This window comes from Aulonocara stuartgranti (assembly GCF_965226115.1).
Source record: "Aulonocara stuartgranti genome assembly, chromosome: 1".
Classification (NCBI taxonomy): Eukaryota; Metazoa; Chordata; class Actinopteri; order Cichliformes; family Cichlidae; genus Aulonocara; species Aulonocara stuartgranti.
In genome coordinates this window covers 30,001,751-30,017,112 of record NC_138939.1, presented here as the reverse complement: position 1 = coordinate 30,017,112, position 15,362 = coordinate 30,001,751, and the positions used below count along the sequence as shown (strand labels likewise).

At 41.1% G+C, this 15,362-nt stretch overlaps 1 protein-coding gene across 2 annotated transcripts in view; it reads right to left on the bottom strand.

The window, feature by feature from the left end:
• itga11a (integrin, alpha 11a) overlaps positions 1 to 15,113 on the bottom strand; it is a 63,068-nt gene extending 47,955 nt beyond the window's left edge. Inside the window, exon 1 of one of the 2 annotated variants that reach the window (XM_082526565.1) lies at positions 15,067 to 15,113. Coding sequence is in view for 1 of the 2 variants with exons in the window: in XM_082526564.1 (XP_082382690.1) it covers positions 6,373 to 6,421 (49 nt within the window). In the remaining variant the exon portion in view is untranslated. Of the gene's footprint in view, positions 1 to 6,372; positions 6,521 to 15,066 lie in introns of those variants that run through there. The other variant, XM_082526564.1, reaches the window with a different exon arrangement.
• Positions 15,114 to 15,362: the final 249 nt, after the last annotated feature.

Below are 15,362 nucleotides of genomic sequence, written 5' to 3'. Positions count from 1 at the left end.
AAATACCATCTCCAATGGAATTAGTTGAATCCAAATAGAACATCTAGATTGTATGGTAAATGTTTGTGCTGAACCTCAGCATCTGGCCTGAATACAACAAAGTGCGGCAAAGTCCTCCTTACTCATCCTCAAAATAATCCCAAGTCTCCTGCTCCAGCCTAAACACAGACTTCCCTCCTAACGAAACAAATATTATTCAGATAAACTGAGCTGTCTCTCATGTTTGACTGACACTTTTCCATTAGACATCTGCAGACCCGGAGGAGTTTTGGTTAAACGTGTGTCAACATGGCCACCAACATAGCACATTTTTTTACTTCCATGGGGCATACTTGACAGACATTGTTTACTTCATCCCAGTATGTCAGTCTAAGGTGAAGTAGAAGAAGACAAAATGAAGAGAAGCAATTGAAATTGATATTATAATTAATAGCCGGTGAAATATACTCGGATGCAATCTGAGGGCAGGAAGAATACATGTGCACTCGAGTTTTTCTCACATTTTAGGCATCTTATAAAAACGTCTTCTGCAAAAGCAGATTTTGCATGTCACTAACTTAACCCATTATATTTTATTAATGCTGACAGTAAGATTTGGCCTTCAAATTTCCATGAAAGAGGAGGATCTTTGTGGAGGTGACGAAACGTTACTTTTGGCAACAAAGAAGGGAAAAAACGTAACTGTAATGCAGCTCTGCTTTCCTCTCAATTCATCTCCCTCGCTTCATCCGTCTTCTGCATAATTTGCTGCCGAGCTCTTTTCCGCTAACTGCTATACTTTATACTGAAGAGACCCTGCTCAGTTTTTTTCGCTCGATTAATATTTCAGCTACTGTAAGTTCAGGACTCACATTTACCTTTGCACTACATGTTACTGATATCCTCAATCCAAAACTACACCGAGTCACGTTTTAGGGAAAAACCATCACCTAAAGAGAAGGACATAGGAGGGAAATTGAATCACGCTTGGGGCTTAATGAGACACAGAGGTTTCCTTAAAATTAAAGTGTTTTCTCACAGCTGGAGCTGCAACACTGAGCTGAGAGCTCAGAAGTCTCATCTTTTAACCACCGCAGACCTCTGTACTTCTTACTTTGTGGCTCTTGTCCTCACACTGTAGGGTTTATTAAGTCTCTCACACTCAAGCAAAAAACCACCACTCACAGTTCATTCCCCATGAATGAGACTCTGGGGTCACATTGAGCCAAGTGAGACGTTTTTTTCTTTGTCTGGGAAATCTTTGATAAATTCAAGTGAAGGAATGTGCAACAAAGCTGGACACATGTTCAATTAAAGTTACTCAATAAGAAACTACAGTTCAAAATTCAAGACAGCTGACTCACAGAGAAAGAGAGGGAGAGAAAACTTGCTGCTGCTGTAACTTAACACTATTTTTAATCTGATGTTGCCATAATGAAAACCTTTCAACATTTGACTGTCAAATGTTTGCACTCTAATTACATTAACTGGTGATTCTAAATTGCCCAAAGGTGTAAATGTGAGCTTGAATGGTTGCCTGCCTTGTTTGTGTTAGCCCTGTAGTGATCTGGTGACCTGTCCTGGGTGTACTTTCACCCTGTGCCAGCTGGGATAGGCTCCAGCACCCCAGCCAATCCTGAAGTGGATAAATGGTTGAGAAAATAGGTCCATGGAATCTTTTCTCTTCACTTGCATCAATGTATCTGTTTATGTGGATGTCCAGCAGCTGATCACATGGTCTAACATCGTGTACATTTCTTTGATACACCTCTCAACAAGTGTTCACTGTTCATCACTTTCAAAAAGTAAACTCTGAGATCTTCTTGGGATGTTAGATGGACCTGTTGGGTATTCACGTGTTCAAATTCTTTTTTTTCTTTTTTTTTTAAAGTATCAAGGTGTTGGTTTGGAAGCAAAATACAAAATTTTGTGGTCACCCAGAGCCTCAGCGCAGCTGTGGCAAGTGTGGCAGGAGTCTGTTTGCTGATTCATAAAGCTGTTTTATTGGCTTACGGACCATTTTAATGAGTGAACTCTTTTATTAAAGCAAATTAGGGAAAACTTTACGTTAGAAACCACTTTGAAGACATCAATTTAAGTGGTCAATATTCTGCCACTGCTCCAAATTTAAAAAGGATAAAGAATAGCATCACAAGTATTGTCAGAATGGTTAAATAACAACTGAATTGCTTGTAATTTATAAAGATGTTCTATATTATAAAAATATTGCATTTTTCTTAAATCATAAATACTGCAGAATTACCACTTTAACATTGCTTAACACAGCAGAACAGATTTTAGTTCTGCTGGTGCTTTGACATGTAGAGGAGAGGCTGGATGTTGAGTCCGAAGACAAATGGCCCCCAAATTGTCTGCATTTCTTAGATAGTGAATATTTGGACATGTTAATAGGTTGTCTAAACACACATGAAACTAAATATTTGCTTTCCCGGTTCCCTATCAAGCATCTGTAAACTGTGGCCAAAACTGACAGTTTGGGGACTGCAGGCAGTTTAAAAAAAATAAACATAAAAAAATAAATAAACTGAGACCACACTTCTACCACAGCTACGCTTGGATTCCCAGCTACACAATGAATAAGTCATTCATATATTTTTTTCAGTCAAGTGACCTCAAGTATCTCATAATGTGATTGGCATCACCGTAGACTGTTTGTTCTGCTTCATGAAAAGTTCTCTTAAAGTGAAAGGCCGTCTCTGCCACGCAAACTCTTCAAGTAAATATTGACACATGTGCCACATTGCTCATTTCCTGTGGCACGAATGGTGCACACGACCAGCTCTTCTTTCACCCTATCCCATAACGTCCCCTTAAAGTTTCTATATAGCTACAAACATATTCAGCAAACAAGGTTGAAAATAAGTCACTGGGATGGAGCCGTGTGGAAATAAATCAGAAGGTGCTGCATCATTTTATAGTTATTTTTGCTTTTTGTTTGGGGGGGGGGGCTAATTATAAAATAGAACAGAATATTTTCTGTTCTGATATCTGATATCTGGTGAATAAGCAATGCAAGCAATTATTCTCCTTATCTCGGCTGAAGATGAAGCAAGGAATATTACAGCTAATAATCTCACGGTCCTTGTAATAATAATAATAATAATAATAATAATAAACTTTATTTATAAAGCACACTTAAAAACCAAGGGTATGCCAAGGTGCTTAACAAGTAAAATAGAGTATAGGAGGAGGATAATAGAAATAGGACCAAAGCAAGTACTAAATATGCAAGCAGATAACTGTCACTAATACATAGGAAAGCAACAGGTACAGAGCAAACAAGAATTTAAATGAGCATAAAAGTGCATGATATAAAATCATAAAAGAAATATTAACTAGAGGGAAAGGCAAGATTGAATAAGTGGGTTTTTAATCGTGATTTGAACAGTGCAATGGAATCAGATGCGCGGAGGTCGAGAGGAAGGGTGTTCCACAGTACCGGGGCAGCCAGAGCAAACGCACGGTCACCCCGAGACTTCAGTCGAGATCTGGGTTGGGTCAGAAGTAGTTGAGTGGCAGATCTGAGTGTTCTAGCAGGAGTATGTGGTTTGAGAAGTTCACTAAGATAACTTGGCGCTAATTTATTAATAGTTTTGAAAGTAAGAAGTAATATTTTAAATTGAATACGGTACTTTATGGGCAGCCAATGCAGGCTAGCTACGACAGGGGTAATATGGCAAAATTTCCTGGTACCAGTTAAAAGGCAGGCTGCTGCATTTTGGACTGTTTGCAGTCTAAGAAGAAGAGAAGAGGGAAGACCATAGTACAAGGAGTTACAATAATCCAACCTGGAGGTCACAAAAGCGTGAATAAGCTTCTCCAGGTCCTCATGCGGAATATAATGCCTAGCCTTAGAGATAAGGCGCAGTTGGTGGAAGCTAGATCTCACTACAGCAGACACTTGCTTATCGAGTTTGAGCGAGCTATCCAGCAGTACACCCAAGTTACTGACATAGTCACAAGAAAAACTAGCAAAGGAACCCAGGGCAGCACAGAACAGAGAGAGAAGTGTCAGGGTAAAAAGCACGAGAACTGAGATCATCCAGTTTCCATTTAAAGACACTAAAGTAGCAAAGCAATTTAATATTCTCAGTAATATTAGCAGCTTTTAACGTAAGGTCAGAGTCTTCCTGGGTTTCCTGTGTACCGGTTTCTTTGCCCAGATAAATAAACCTCAGGCCGGTGGCTGCCGGTGTGACTCACATTAGTCTGCTGCTGCTTTTGGCCCAACACCAAGCCGCTGGAGCTCCACCGCAGACCCGCTGATATAGAGCAGCAGTTTGGATGAATTGTGCAAACTGCTGGCTTGGACACATCCTCATATCACACACACACACACGCATGATACAGCACTGTGACGTCTCCTCTTCTTCGCTGATTTTTAAAAAAATCTATCCTGACAATCAATTCTGATGTGTGTGTGTGTGTGTGTATGTGGAAACAGCATCCGACTGGTGTTACATGACCAGGAGCGATATCTTTGGCATGGGTCTTTGTATAAAAGTAAATATCAGAAGAAACAGGATGCAATGACTTTCCATTGATCCATTCTGGATTTCCAGTGATCCAATGGTTTCTCTGGAAAGATACACTTCATGGTACTTCACAGTTGACAATGTACTTTCAAAGATTTTGGCGCCTTATTTCACTGTTATCTATGCCAAAGCAAATACTGTGGGAGGCATGGGGTGTGTAAAACCAGATGCTCCAAGCACACAGGAGCCAACTGGGCACTGCTAGGCTGTTAACCTTCTGAGTTGGTAAAAGGCTCAACAGGGATTCAGACTAAATCTCTGTAGCTGAAGGTGGAGCATAAATTGCTATCGGTCAGTATAGCATTAACTAACTGTAACTAAAACATGAGCAGCTTTTAAATACAGATATAATGGATTGAAATGGCTTTTCATTGATAAGTAGGTATCAGCCTGCAGGAATTATAGGTCTTGTCCACTGATAACAAAGGAGGAACTTAAGTAAAATGAAAATCTGTGGAGGGCAATTGAAACAAATTATTTAGCCATTAATTATAGGCAAGATGTGTCCTCAAACCATTAAACCCTGTTACAGTTTCTTGGATGTGGACACACTGAAATGAGGTCATTTTTTCACACAAATACACAGAAAGAAAAATAAACAGTTCATACTGTATATTCTGCTGGCAGAGTGAATCTAAGGGACATGTTTACACCCTTTATACATATATAGAAGTTTCATATTCATCAAATCCAAACCAAATAGACGTATTTAAAGTTATCTTCTTTCAAAAGTCATGTCAGGCCACACACAGTAATCCACAGCCTCTTGCTTGCTTTCCAAAACATCTCCCGCTACATCACATCTTCTGCCGCAGACTCCAGCTACAAGGTCAGTGTCTCTATTACTGTGGCATCAATCCAGAGGTTTGCTCCAGTGAATTCCAAAACTGATACAAATATTTACAATAGACATTTCCTTTTCTCCAATCTTCAGTTTCACATTATTTACCAAACTTGTAAATTAAAGACCAGTTTGTTTCCTCTTCCAAATAGTTTGAAAAGAAGTGAATAATGCCTTTCTGTTGAGGAAAAAACAGGCAAAACATAATGTACAGCCACAGTGACAAGTTGCCCAGAATTTTATGGAAATGTGGCTGCATTGTGACTATACTGAGCTCAAAACGTAACCATACAGAAATCTCCAGCCCTGCATCGGTTACTGAAGCTTCTACAGGCCATTTAAAGGATGCGGTTGATTTAATTAGCTTTACTAAACATTGGGACTGTATATTACTTTAGACGATAATCATAATAAAGGTCTGGCTTTGAAAAGTACATGCATTTGATGCATGTCATCCTGTTTCTTTCACCCTGTCTGGATGTGGTGCTGCTAAAGTGATTACACTGGTAATTGACCACATTTCTGGCTGAGCACCACTAGTTCTCCAGTCTCTGTAAAGTTGACACTGAAAAGATGGCACGAGTTTTAAGAACATGCCTGCTTCCAGTGTGACACAGAGCTTCTTTGTGGACCTTTAAGAGACAGCGTATCTTTCAGTAAAGCAAATGACCTTTGCCTTGCAGTTTCTTGATACTCATGTGCACAAATAGCCTTTCATCCACTGAAGATACTCAAATCTCGCTGCTTTAGTACAAAGCACACAGATTTGCAAATATAATATCATAATACTAACAAAATAAGTCATCTAATGTAGTAAAAAGAGAAAACCTCTTTATTTTAGAAATGTTTCCTGCTGCTCAATTGGGACACAGTACGATTAAATAAGCATCGTATTTCTATTATTTTAAAGCTACATGAGGAAAAGCGGTTAGATCCACACATTAGTCTGATAGAAGCACACATATATAGTTACAACAATAAACTACTTTCACTCACCCAGCTGCTGGCTGTAGATCCAAAGCAGGAGAAAGCTGTAGTACTCCATATGGTCTGCGGTGCAAGCGTGCCTCAATGTGATGGTGTACGAGTGATGACTGCTGTGAGGGTGTAAGTGGTGGGCTGAGGCACGCACGGTTAAAGATCCCACTCTGATTGACTCGGAGTTAAAGTGCTGCCTATATCTCGGGGAAGTAGGAGGGGACTGTCGAAGAAGAAGGAGGTACACAAACAGCAGGGCAGGGATTCTCCGTCTCTCACAAACTCATTCAGCTCTGTTTGGCCTGACAAACGCTTTTGAAATGATTTAACTTGAGTTTTCAGTAGAGGACTTTTGAATGTGGGTTTTTATCATAGCATACATTTGGAGATTTGAGGTGTTAAGGTGAAAAGGAGATACACACATCTAGTTTCCGAACATATATTAAAAAAAACAATAACCGGTCATATTTTTAGAGTTAACTTGATTTCCAAAAGATTCTTTGGAAATAGCGTAAATCAGCAGCAGCACCACCTTTCCTTTTCTCAATACAAGACTAAATGCGCTTCTTTCAGACTCGACAGCACAAATGCTATCATCATGGCACAACCACAAACTGACAGGTATATTAACAGTGGCAAGTAATTGCGGGGTTGGTATGTTACCTCATGTGCTCTCACTTGAACCATGTTCAAATGCAGAATGTAGACTGATCTAATTTTTGCAGTAAGGCAGATTTTGTGTACATTAGCTTTCACGAAATCACTCTGTGGTCACCTGGTAGATTTCCATGTCGAGCCCCGAAGAGTTTATGTTTCCACACAGCTAAACTGTATTCTAAATAAAGGGAACATAGTTTCTGCCAGGTCCAAACTGTTTTATGGCATTTTACAAATGTAAGCTCATCAATATGCGGTAAATTTGTTATATATATTCTTCATTTCCTTCTGGTGCTTTACTGGCAACCCATCCTAAATAAAGTGGAACAGTGCACATGACCCTGGTGACCCAGAAAATAGAGGAGAGATTTTATTATAACCCAAACCCAAAGATTTTATTTTCTTAAACATATCTAAGTAGTGTTGCTAGCAAACTTTCCCAAGTGTTACCTTTTGAGGCTCCTGGATTGACAAGGTGGAAGCTTTCCAACTCCTAGCCATGAGCTTGTAGTCAAAGCACAGTCAGTTCAGATTGCGAGCAATTAGGCAATAAAGTTGCTGCTACAGACACATTTTACTTGTTAAAATAAATCTGATCCAGCAAGAGGTTTCTTCAGTGCTCAAAACACCTCATTTAGCGGGTGTCCAGGAAGCTTTCTAGACAGGTGCCCAGAAACCCAAAAGGAGCCAGCTCTACTCTGAGCTGTTTGTGGGACCAGATGTCCTTTGGAGGAAGCTCATATTTGCTCCTTATATCCACAGTGTAATTTTTCCTCTCACTAAATGCAGCTAGCAAGCTGCAATTTGTTCAGAACGCTGCTGCAAAGCTTTTGACCAAGTCCTCCAAGTACTCCCATGTCACACCCCTGCTGATTCAGCTGCACTGGCTCCCTATTAAACTCAGAATCGACTAAAAACTCATCTTTTGCTTTTGGTTGATTTTTATTTTATGTTTTAGCTTCTTTGAAGCACTTTGTGATTTTTATCCTGGAAGGTGCTATATAAAGAAAATGTTACTTTTACTTTTTTTAATAGCAGCTATAGATCAGGTTAGGAACTTGGATCAACAACTAATTTTGGGCTAGGCTCTCTTTTACTACCATTAACAAGCTGATTGTCTCCCGCTTCAATTCTTGCCCTACTAGTGAACAATATCCTGTGGTGCATTAGATAAAAGGTTAGCAGACCATCTGGTCTTAATGCTGTTGGAGCTGTGGTCCATGGTTACTGCTTTTGGCCTCACCACCAACAACTTGAAGGCGACCAAGTTGGCCACTGTGTGTGGGTACAAAGAATAAAAATGTTTCACTTCATTGCATAAAGTTAACTAACACGTGTTAGAATTTACACTTACAGAATAACAGTTTTACCAAGAGTAACATATAAATAAAAAAAAGTAAAATAAAACTCTTAGCAAAGGCAACAGCTGTTCTGCATATCTTTCCAGCACAACGCATGCACTATCTTCAAAAGTCAAATGGTCCATGTGAGACTGTGAAATCCTGGACAAACTCACCATGGAATTAATCCAAGCTGACTTGTTTATATTTCTAGATTCGACACGTATCCTGTGAGCTGTTGTCTATTTAAAAATCTGGGAAACGCACATCTATGATTCTAACAGACACCTCCTCTTAGTTTGCAATCACAGTCCCTTTCCTTTTCAACACAGAGCAGCCACAGTTCACACAAATCAAGCCAGCGAGTTGCACTCAAAACCGCTTTAACCAAAGCTTTAAAAAATAAAAAAGAATCAAGACTTGCTTTCATTAAGGGTGCTTAAAAGCTCATTGGACTTATTCCTCCTTCATCACTTCTTTTCAGTAGGCTGCTGGCTGCCTTGCTTCTTTGAAGTCAGGAAATTAAGCCCTTGCCTACTGTGGCACTGCCTGTGTGGATGTGTGTCCGCATAGCATTGCTGATATACATCTTAAAATTACACCAAGACTAGGTGAGTGAAGGTAAGTGATATTCCATGGTCCACATAGTCCACATGTCTGGATTTGATGGTGTGGACTTTCACTCAAACCTACACTGACATGCGATTGTGCTTCCTGCTGGGATTGTACTGTTTTAAAGGACAAACGGGTTACAGCAGCTTACGTTGTGAGCATGCAGTAAATTCTTCATGCAGACTACCAAAATAAAAGTACAAATTCCTCCTCCATCATAGAAATGATTTTCCATATTGGTGGTAAAATTAAAATTGTACAGAGGTTTGGCAGTCAATGTAACATAAAAAAAAGCTAAACATAAAAAGTTTCATAACATGAATTGTTTTATTCAGTATCGTGGGTAAAACTCACAGCTCAAGAATCTCCCACTGTCAGCTTGTAAGACAAATGATAGAGAGAGGAACCTGCAATTATTGGTGCTCTGAATGGAGGCTGTGTGCCAGTGGCGTTTAAGGACTTGGACTTATTTTGTCAGTGTTTCAAGTCCAGGGGGTTGCGAGCATGTTTTACTGCTTACCAAAGCTGCCATGAGGATTTTTAACTCCCTGTCTGTAGGGGAGTGTTAGGGTTAGGAGGAGCAGATGTGAACTTAACAGAGTGTGAAAAATTAGGTTTGAAAATCCTATTCTTTTTACCATATATGCCACACAGAGTCCTGCTGTGAAGTGCAGCCTGAAATCAATATTGAACAGAAGCTGCACTTACCTCAGCTTTTCAGGGCACCCCACCACAACTGCAAGAAATTACCTCAATCACCCCTGGATTATCTGCTTGTGTGTGATATATGGCTGGCTCCTCAGGCTATAATGGAACAAGTCCTATGGGACCAGACTTAAAGAGCCAACCATTCTCAAGGTTCAGGTTGGGTGCATGCCTCGTGCGGATACCCAGCATGTATCACCTATCATAATGTTGTCAAATTCGAGACCTCCAAGGTTGGCTTCTGGGGCCTTCTTTCAACTGATTCTGTCTGTGACGTCAGCGGTTCAGTTAAGTATTAGTTCAGCGGCCAAGGTCAGAGTTGATTGAGAGAGATTTTTCTTTATGACTGTTCCCACAAACATCTTCAAATATGATTTCTGTTTTTTTTTTCATTACTGACCAGAAAAACGCCGGAGAGGGATTTTTGACAGATTTGGACATTACAGTTTTGACTGGCAGCACTTTAAAGCCGCATTAACAGATGTTTGACCACAGGGTGGCAGAAAAAACACCCAATCAAGTCAGTTAAAGTCAACATAATCTTCCCAGCATCTTAACTTACAATAGGTGTCATCACCCATAGTAAGTTCAACAACCCAACAACTTAAAGACCCAGTGAGTCTTATTGTGAAAACAAAAACACAAAAACTAGTGCTGTCAGCGTTAATCTGGTTGGAGCTGCACGGTGTCAGCGCGGTTAGGTCAGTAATGCGTTAGCGTCATCCAGCCCCACTGACAGGGCGATCCGCGCTAACTCGCTAAGGGAGATTTGCCGCGTTAATGTGGTTATGGAGTTACCGTCATTTTAACCAGATTAACGCTGACAGCACTAAAAAAACCCATATCTAACTCCTTGGCTTCTTTTTTATTTCTGTCTCTCTGTCTCAGCGGATGGATTTTCCAAAGTACATGAGATCTGATGGAAGAAGACAATGCAAGTGAGTGTTTAAGTGAATCAAAAAAACGAAACATGTTCAGATTCTCAGATTTGGGCGTGAACTTCGGCCCACTAGCGACAGCGGAAGTTCTTTATGTTGTTCTCAGAAGCTGTTGAGGCCTGAGGCATTTCTTGGAAATCACTCTTGAAACAATCACCTGTATGTACTGAGAGTTACTGTCCACAGGGATGTTACTTTCCATAAATCATGGCCAAGTAAGTCAGGAGCAAGATAAAACAATGAATGCAATACAGCCCACACTCAAACTCCTCTAAGGACCTTTTTTTAAACATGTTGCTGCTCCAGCAGCTGGTTTTCGGGCCAGATCATCGGCTACAGGGACAGCAGGGAGAGATCACTGCACAGATCCAGCGAGTAGCCCTGGATAAACCATTAACCTGGAAAAATGTTTCGGAAGAGCCACTCTGCCAAATAATATGTGGTGTAGCATACAGGAACCAAACAAGACTCAACACTTTTCACACGTAATTATTTACTTTTAATTAAATGAAGAATAGATTCAACATGTGTACATTAAAGGCAATTTGAAGGTATTTACACTTGTTTATTTTTCACCCTGAATAAATGGCAGTAAAGCGTTGTATTGAAACATTTTTTAACAAATGCATCCTATTTTCATTCAAACAAATTATTAATCATTTTAATATTCATTTTCTATTGAAGCCATTAAATGTGGATCTGTAGCTTTTTTGTATTGATCTGTTAAACATTAAATGATGTTGCAGAGTTGTGGTCAAAGGGAAAAGCTGCTATAGAAACAAGACATTCAGTTTCTGGATATCCAATCTAGTAATGACTGAATAAAGGAGGTGTCTGTTTCAACAGACCCCATAGAAAAAACCCTGGATTAACGGAGATGTTCGCGCGGCACTGGCGGCACGGAGCACCGCCTTTGCCTCCGCGAACACATCGGACTACAAACACGCACATTACCAACTCCGGAAGACGATCAAAGCAGCCAAACGTGAGTACAGGGACAGGGTGGAGCAACAGTTTGACAACCCTCGGAGTATGTGGCAGGGACTAAACACGATCACAGACTTTAGAGGGAAACCCAGCACACCGCAGACCACGGCCTCTCTGTGTGAGGATCTAAACGTATTCTACGCTAGATTCGACACAGCGAACACCATGAGACCGGACAGTGTGCGCACCGCGGATGACGTCAGTGCGCACACTGTGTCTGAGGAGGATGTGCGGAGGTGCTTCAGGAAGGTGAACGCACGCAAATCTACTGGTCCGGACGGGATTCCCGGCCGCGTCCTCAAGTCATGCGCGGCTCAGCTGGCTGGAGTGTTCACGCACATCTTCAACCTTTCCCTCTCTCTGTCTGTAGTCCCAGCCTGCTTCAAAATGGCCACCATCGTCCCTGTACCCAAATCCTCCACCATCTCCTCATTGAACGACTGGCGACCTGTAGCCCTGACCCCCATCGTAAGCAAATGCTTCGAGAAGCTGGTCAGGGACTTCATCTGCTCTGCACTACCCGACTCACTGGACCCTCTACAGTTCGCATACCGCCACAACAGGTCCACTGATGATGCCATAGCCCTGACACTACACACTGCCCTGTCACACCTGGAGAAGAGAGACGCGTATGTGAGAATGCTGTTTGTAGATTACAGCTCAGCATTCAATACCATCGTTCCCTCGAAGCTGGACAGGAAACTGCAGGATCTAGGACTGAGCAGCTCCCTCTGCAGCTGGATCCTTAGCTTCCTGTCTGACAGACGCCAGGTGGTCAGACTGGGCAGCATCACCTCATCCCCCATCACACTGAACACTGGTGCTCCACAGGGATGTGTACTGAGCCCTCTCCTGTACTCACTCTACACCTACGACTGCACAGCCACCAACAACTCCAACATCATTGTGAAGTTTGCGGACGACACTACAGTGGTGGGTCTTATCACCAACGGTGATGAGACGGCTTACAGGGAGGAGGTCAGCGCCCTGACCCACTGGTGTCAAGACAACCATCTCACCCTCAACGTCGCAAAGACAAAGGAGTTGATAGTGGACCTCCGGAGGTGCAGAGAAGTACACACCCCCATCACCATCAACGGCGCTGCTGTGGAGAGAGTGAGCAGCTTCCGGTTCCTTGGTGTACACCTGGCTGAGGATCTTACGTGGTCAGTACACACAAACAAAACAGTGAAGAAGGCCCAGCAGCGCCTCTTCTTTCTCAGGAGACTGAAAAGATTCGGCATGAGCCCCTGCATCCTCAGGACCTTCTATCACTGTGCCATTGAGAGCATCCTCACTGGATGCATCACCACCTGGTATGGCAACAGCACCGCCTACAACTGCAAAGCTCTCCAGCGAGTAGTGCGGTGCTCTGAACGGATAATTGGAGGTGAGCTTCCCTCCCTCCAAGACATCTACAGGAAGCGCTGCCTGAGGAAAGCGAGGAGGATCATCAAGGACTCCAGTCACCCCAGCCATAAACTGTTCAGACTGCTTCCATCAGGAAGGAGGTTCTGCAGCATCCGGTCCCGTACCAGCAGACTGAGAGACAGCTTTTTCCATCAGGCCATCAGACTGCTGAACACGTCATAGACACCTCAGCTTCACTACTGGAACTTTAACATTATGCACTCCATACTGTACAGTAACGCCACTGTTTTGCACATATTCAACTCTGTATATTTTATATATTTTATTTATTGTTTACTCTATTTAATTTGTAAAATATGTGTACACACACACACACACACACACACACACACACACACACACACGCGTAGAAAAATATTTAGTATACACATCCAGAAATGCATATACTATTATATATTGTACATATATTTATTAGTTTCAGATGTAGCCATTCTTGTATTTTGCTTGTTTACATTATTGTATTTTGCACAACTCTGTTGCTTGTGAAGCTCGCACACAAGAATTTCACTCACATGTGCTGTACCAATGTACCTGCACATGTGATGTGACAATAAAAGTGATTTGATTTGATTTGATTTGATAAAAAACACAAATCTGTGCGTCCTGCAGAGCTTAAATATTTTCAGCACTAACGCTGATGCTCAATATAAGATTGCTGTACTGCAAACTATAGGTAATTCAAGTCACTTGGTACTTTTCACAACATTAAAATGGAGATGTTAATTAAAATAACCTAAAGTCTATATCTTTACATTTTTAAATGGTGTCATATTGACACAGACACTTTTCAGACAAAAGACAACATCTTACTGTCATTTTCTTATTTGCCAAATTTTGATAAACCTTCATCAAAATGTTTGATAATGGATGTGAAATTCTAAATTTTATTACCAACAATTTCAACTGTAAAGCATTCAACTCAATGCATGACGTATGTGTTCGATTTCTCGTTATGCTCAGGAAGTGTGATCAGGTCAAATGTTAGCAACCTGCTTCAAAACAGATTTGAGGCTATATTGTCCAAAGTGTCTTGAAACCTGTGGCTTAAGATGATTTGTAGGAAAATGATGTGTGTACTTCACATTTAACCAAGGCCATACTGTGGTGTGAGTAAATATACATTGCAAGGATCTATCTTATGCACATGCATGCTGTGTGTGTGTGCATGTGTGCGCACGTGTGTGTGTGCATGTATGTGTTAAAATGTAAAAATATTTACTTTTTTTGCTCCACATATGTGCTGTGGATGTTTTCTAGAGATGACATTTAGAATAAACAGTTTATCCTGGATGTAAACTGGTTTAAGATGTAGGGTTTCAAAAACCATCTTCCCAAAGCTCAGTACTGGGAAAGATATAATGAATCCCACATATCATTATGTGCACTGTGGCATCTTTGAGAACGGCAACTCAGAAACACAGATTTGCATGCTGAGTTTCTGTCAGTTTGGGGGTAGCTTAACTGGGCTCGCACCTGACTAAATGTTTTGTACTGGCATTGTTCATTTTTGTTGCCTAATCACTCCTGTCACGTCTCTCAAGATGTGTTAAACTGAACGAAAGCTGTCATCATGTGCAAGAGCCTTGCACAAACAGACAGGCACAATTCCTAGCTTTTGTCAATGTCTCCAATCAGACCCAAGTCTTGATGAACGTCAAATCTCAAAAAGTTAATAACTATGCGCTAACCGTGTACTTCATGGAGCATTTGTTTCCTCACTCACTGCTATTCAATTGGAGAATTTTTCAAGCTTGAGTTCGCTAGACCTCGATATTAGGCTGTTTTTATATAAACTTACCAGATACTTTGTTAGGTACATGTGGTCCATGGAAATATTTCATCAGTCAATCACATATCAGAAATTCACAACCTGCTGAAGTTTAAACTGAGTTAAACTTTGAGTTAATAGGGAGGCAACAGTGACTCAAATAACAAATTAATAATAGCCTAGGTATGCAGATGAGCTTCTCTGAACGCACAACACATTCATAGTTCATATTGGCTTATCAATGCTGCATAACAGAAGATTGGAAAAACATTACCTAGTTTGATGAGTCTTGACTTATACTATGGCATTTGGGTGGTAGGGTCAGAATTTGGTGTAAACATCTGAATCCATGGATCCGTCCTGCGTTGTATCCTGGTGGTGTAATGGCGCGGGGGATATTTTCTTGGCACACTTTGGGCTCACAGTCGACCTGAGTATTGTTGCTGGCCATCTCCGTCCCTTGTACCCATCTTCTGACGGTTGCTTCCAGCAGGTTAATGCACCATGTCACAAAACTCAGATGATCTCAAAATGGTTTCTAGGACATGACAGCGAGTTCTCTGCAGTCAC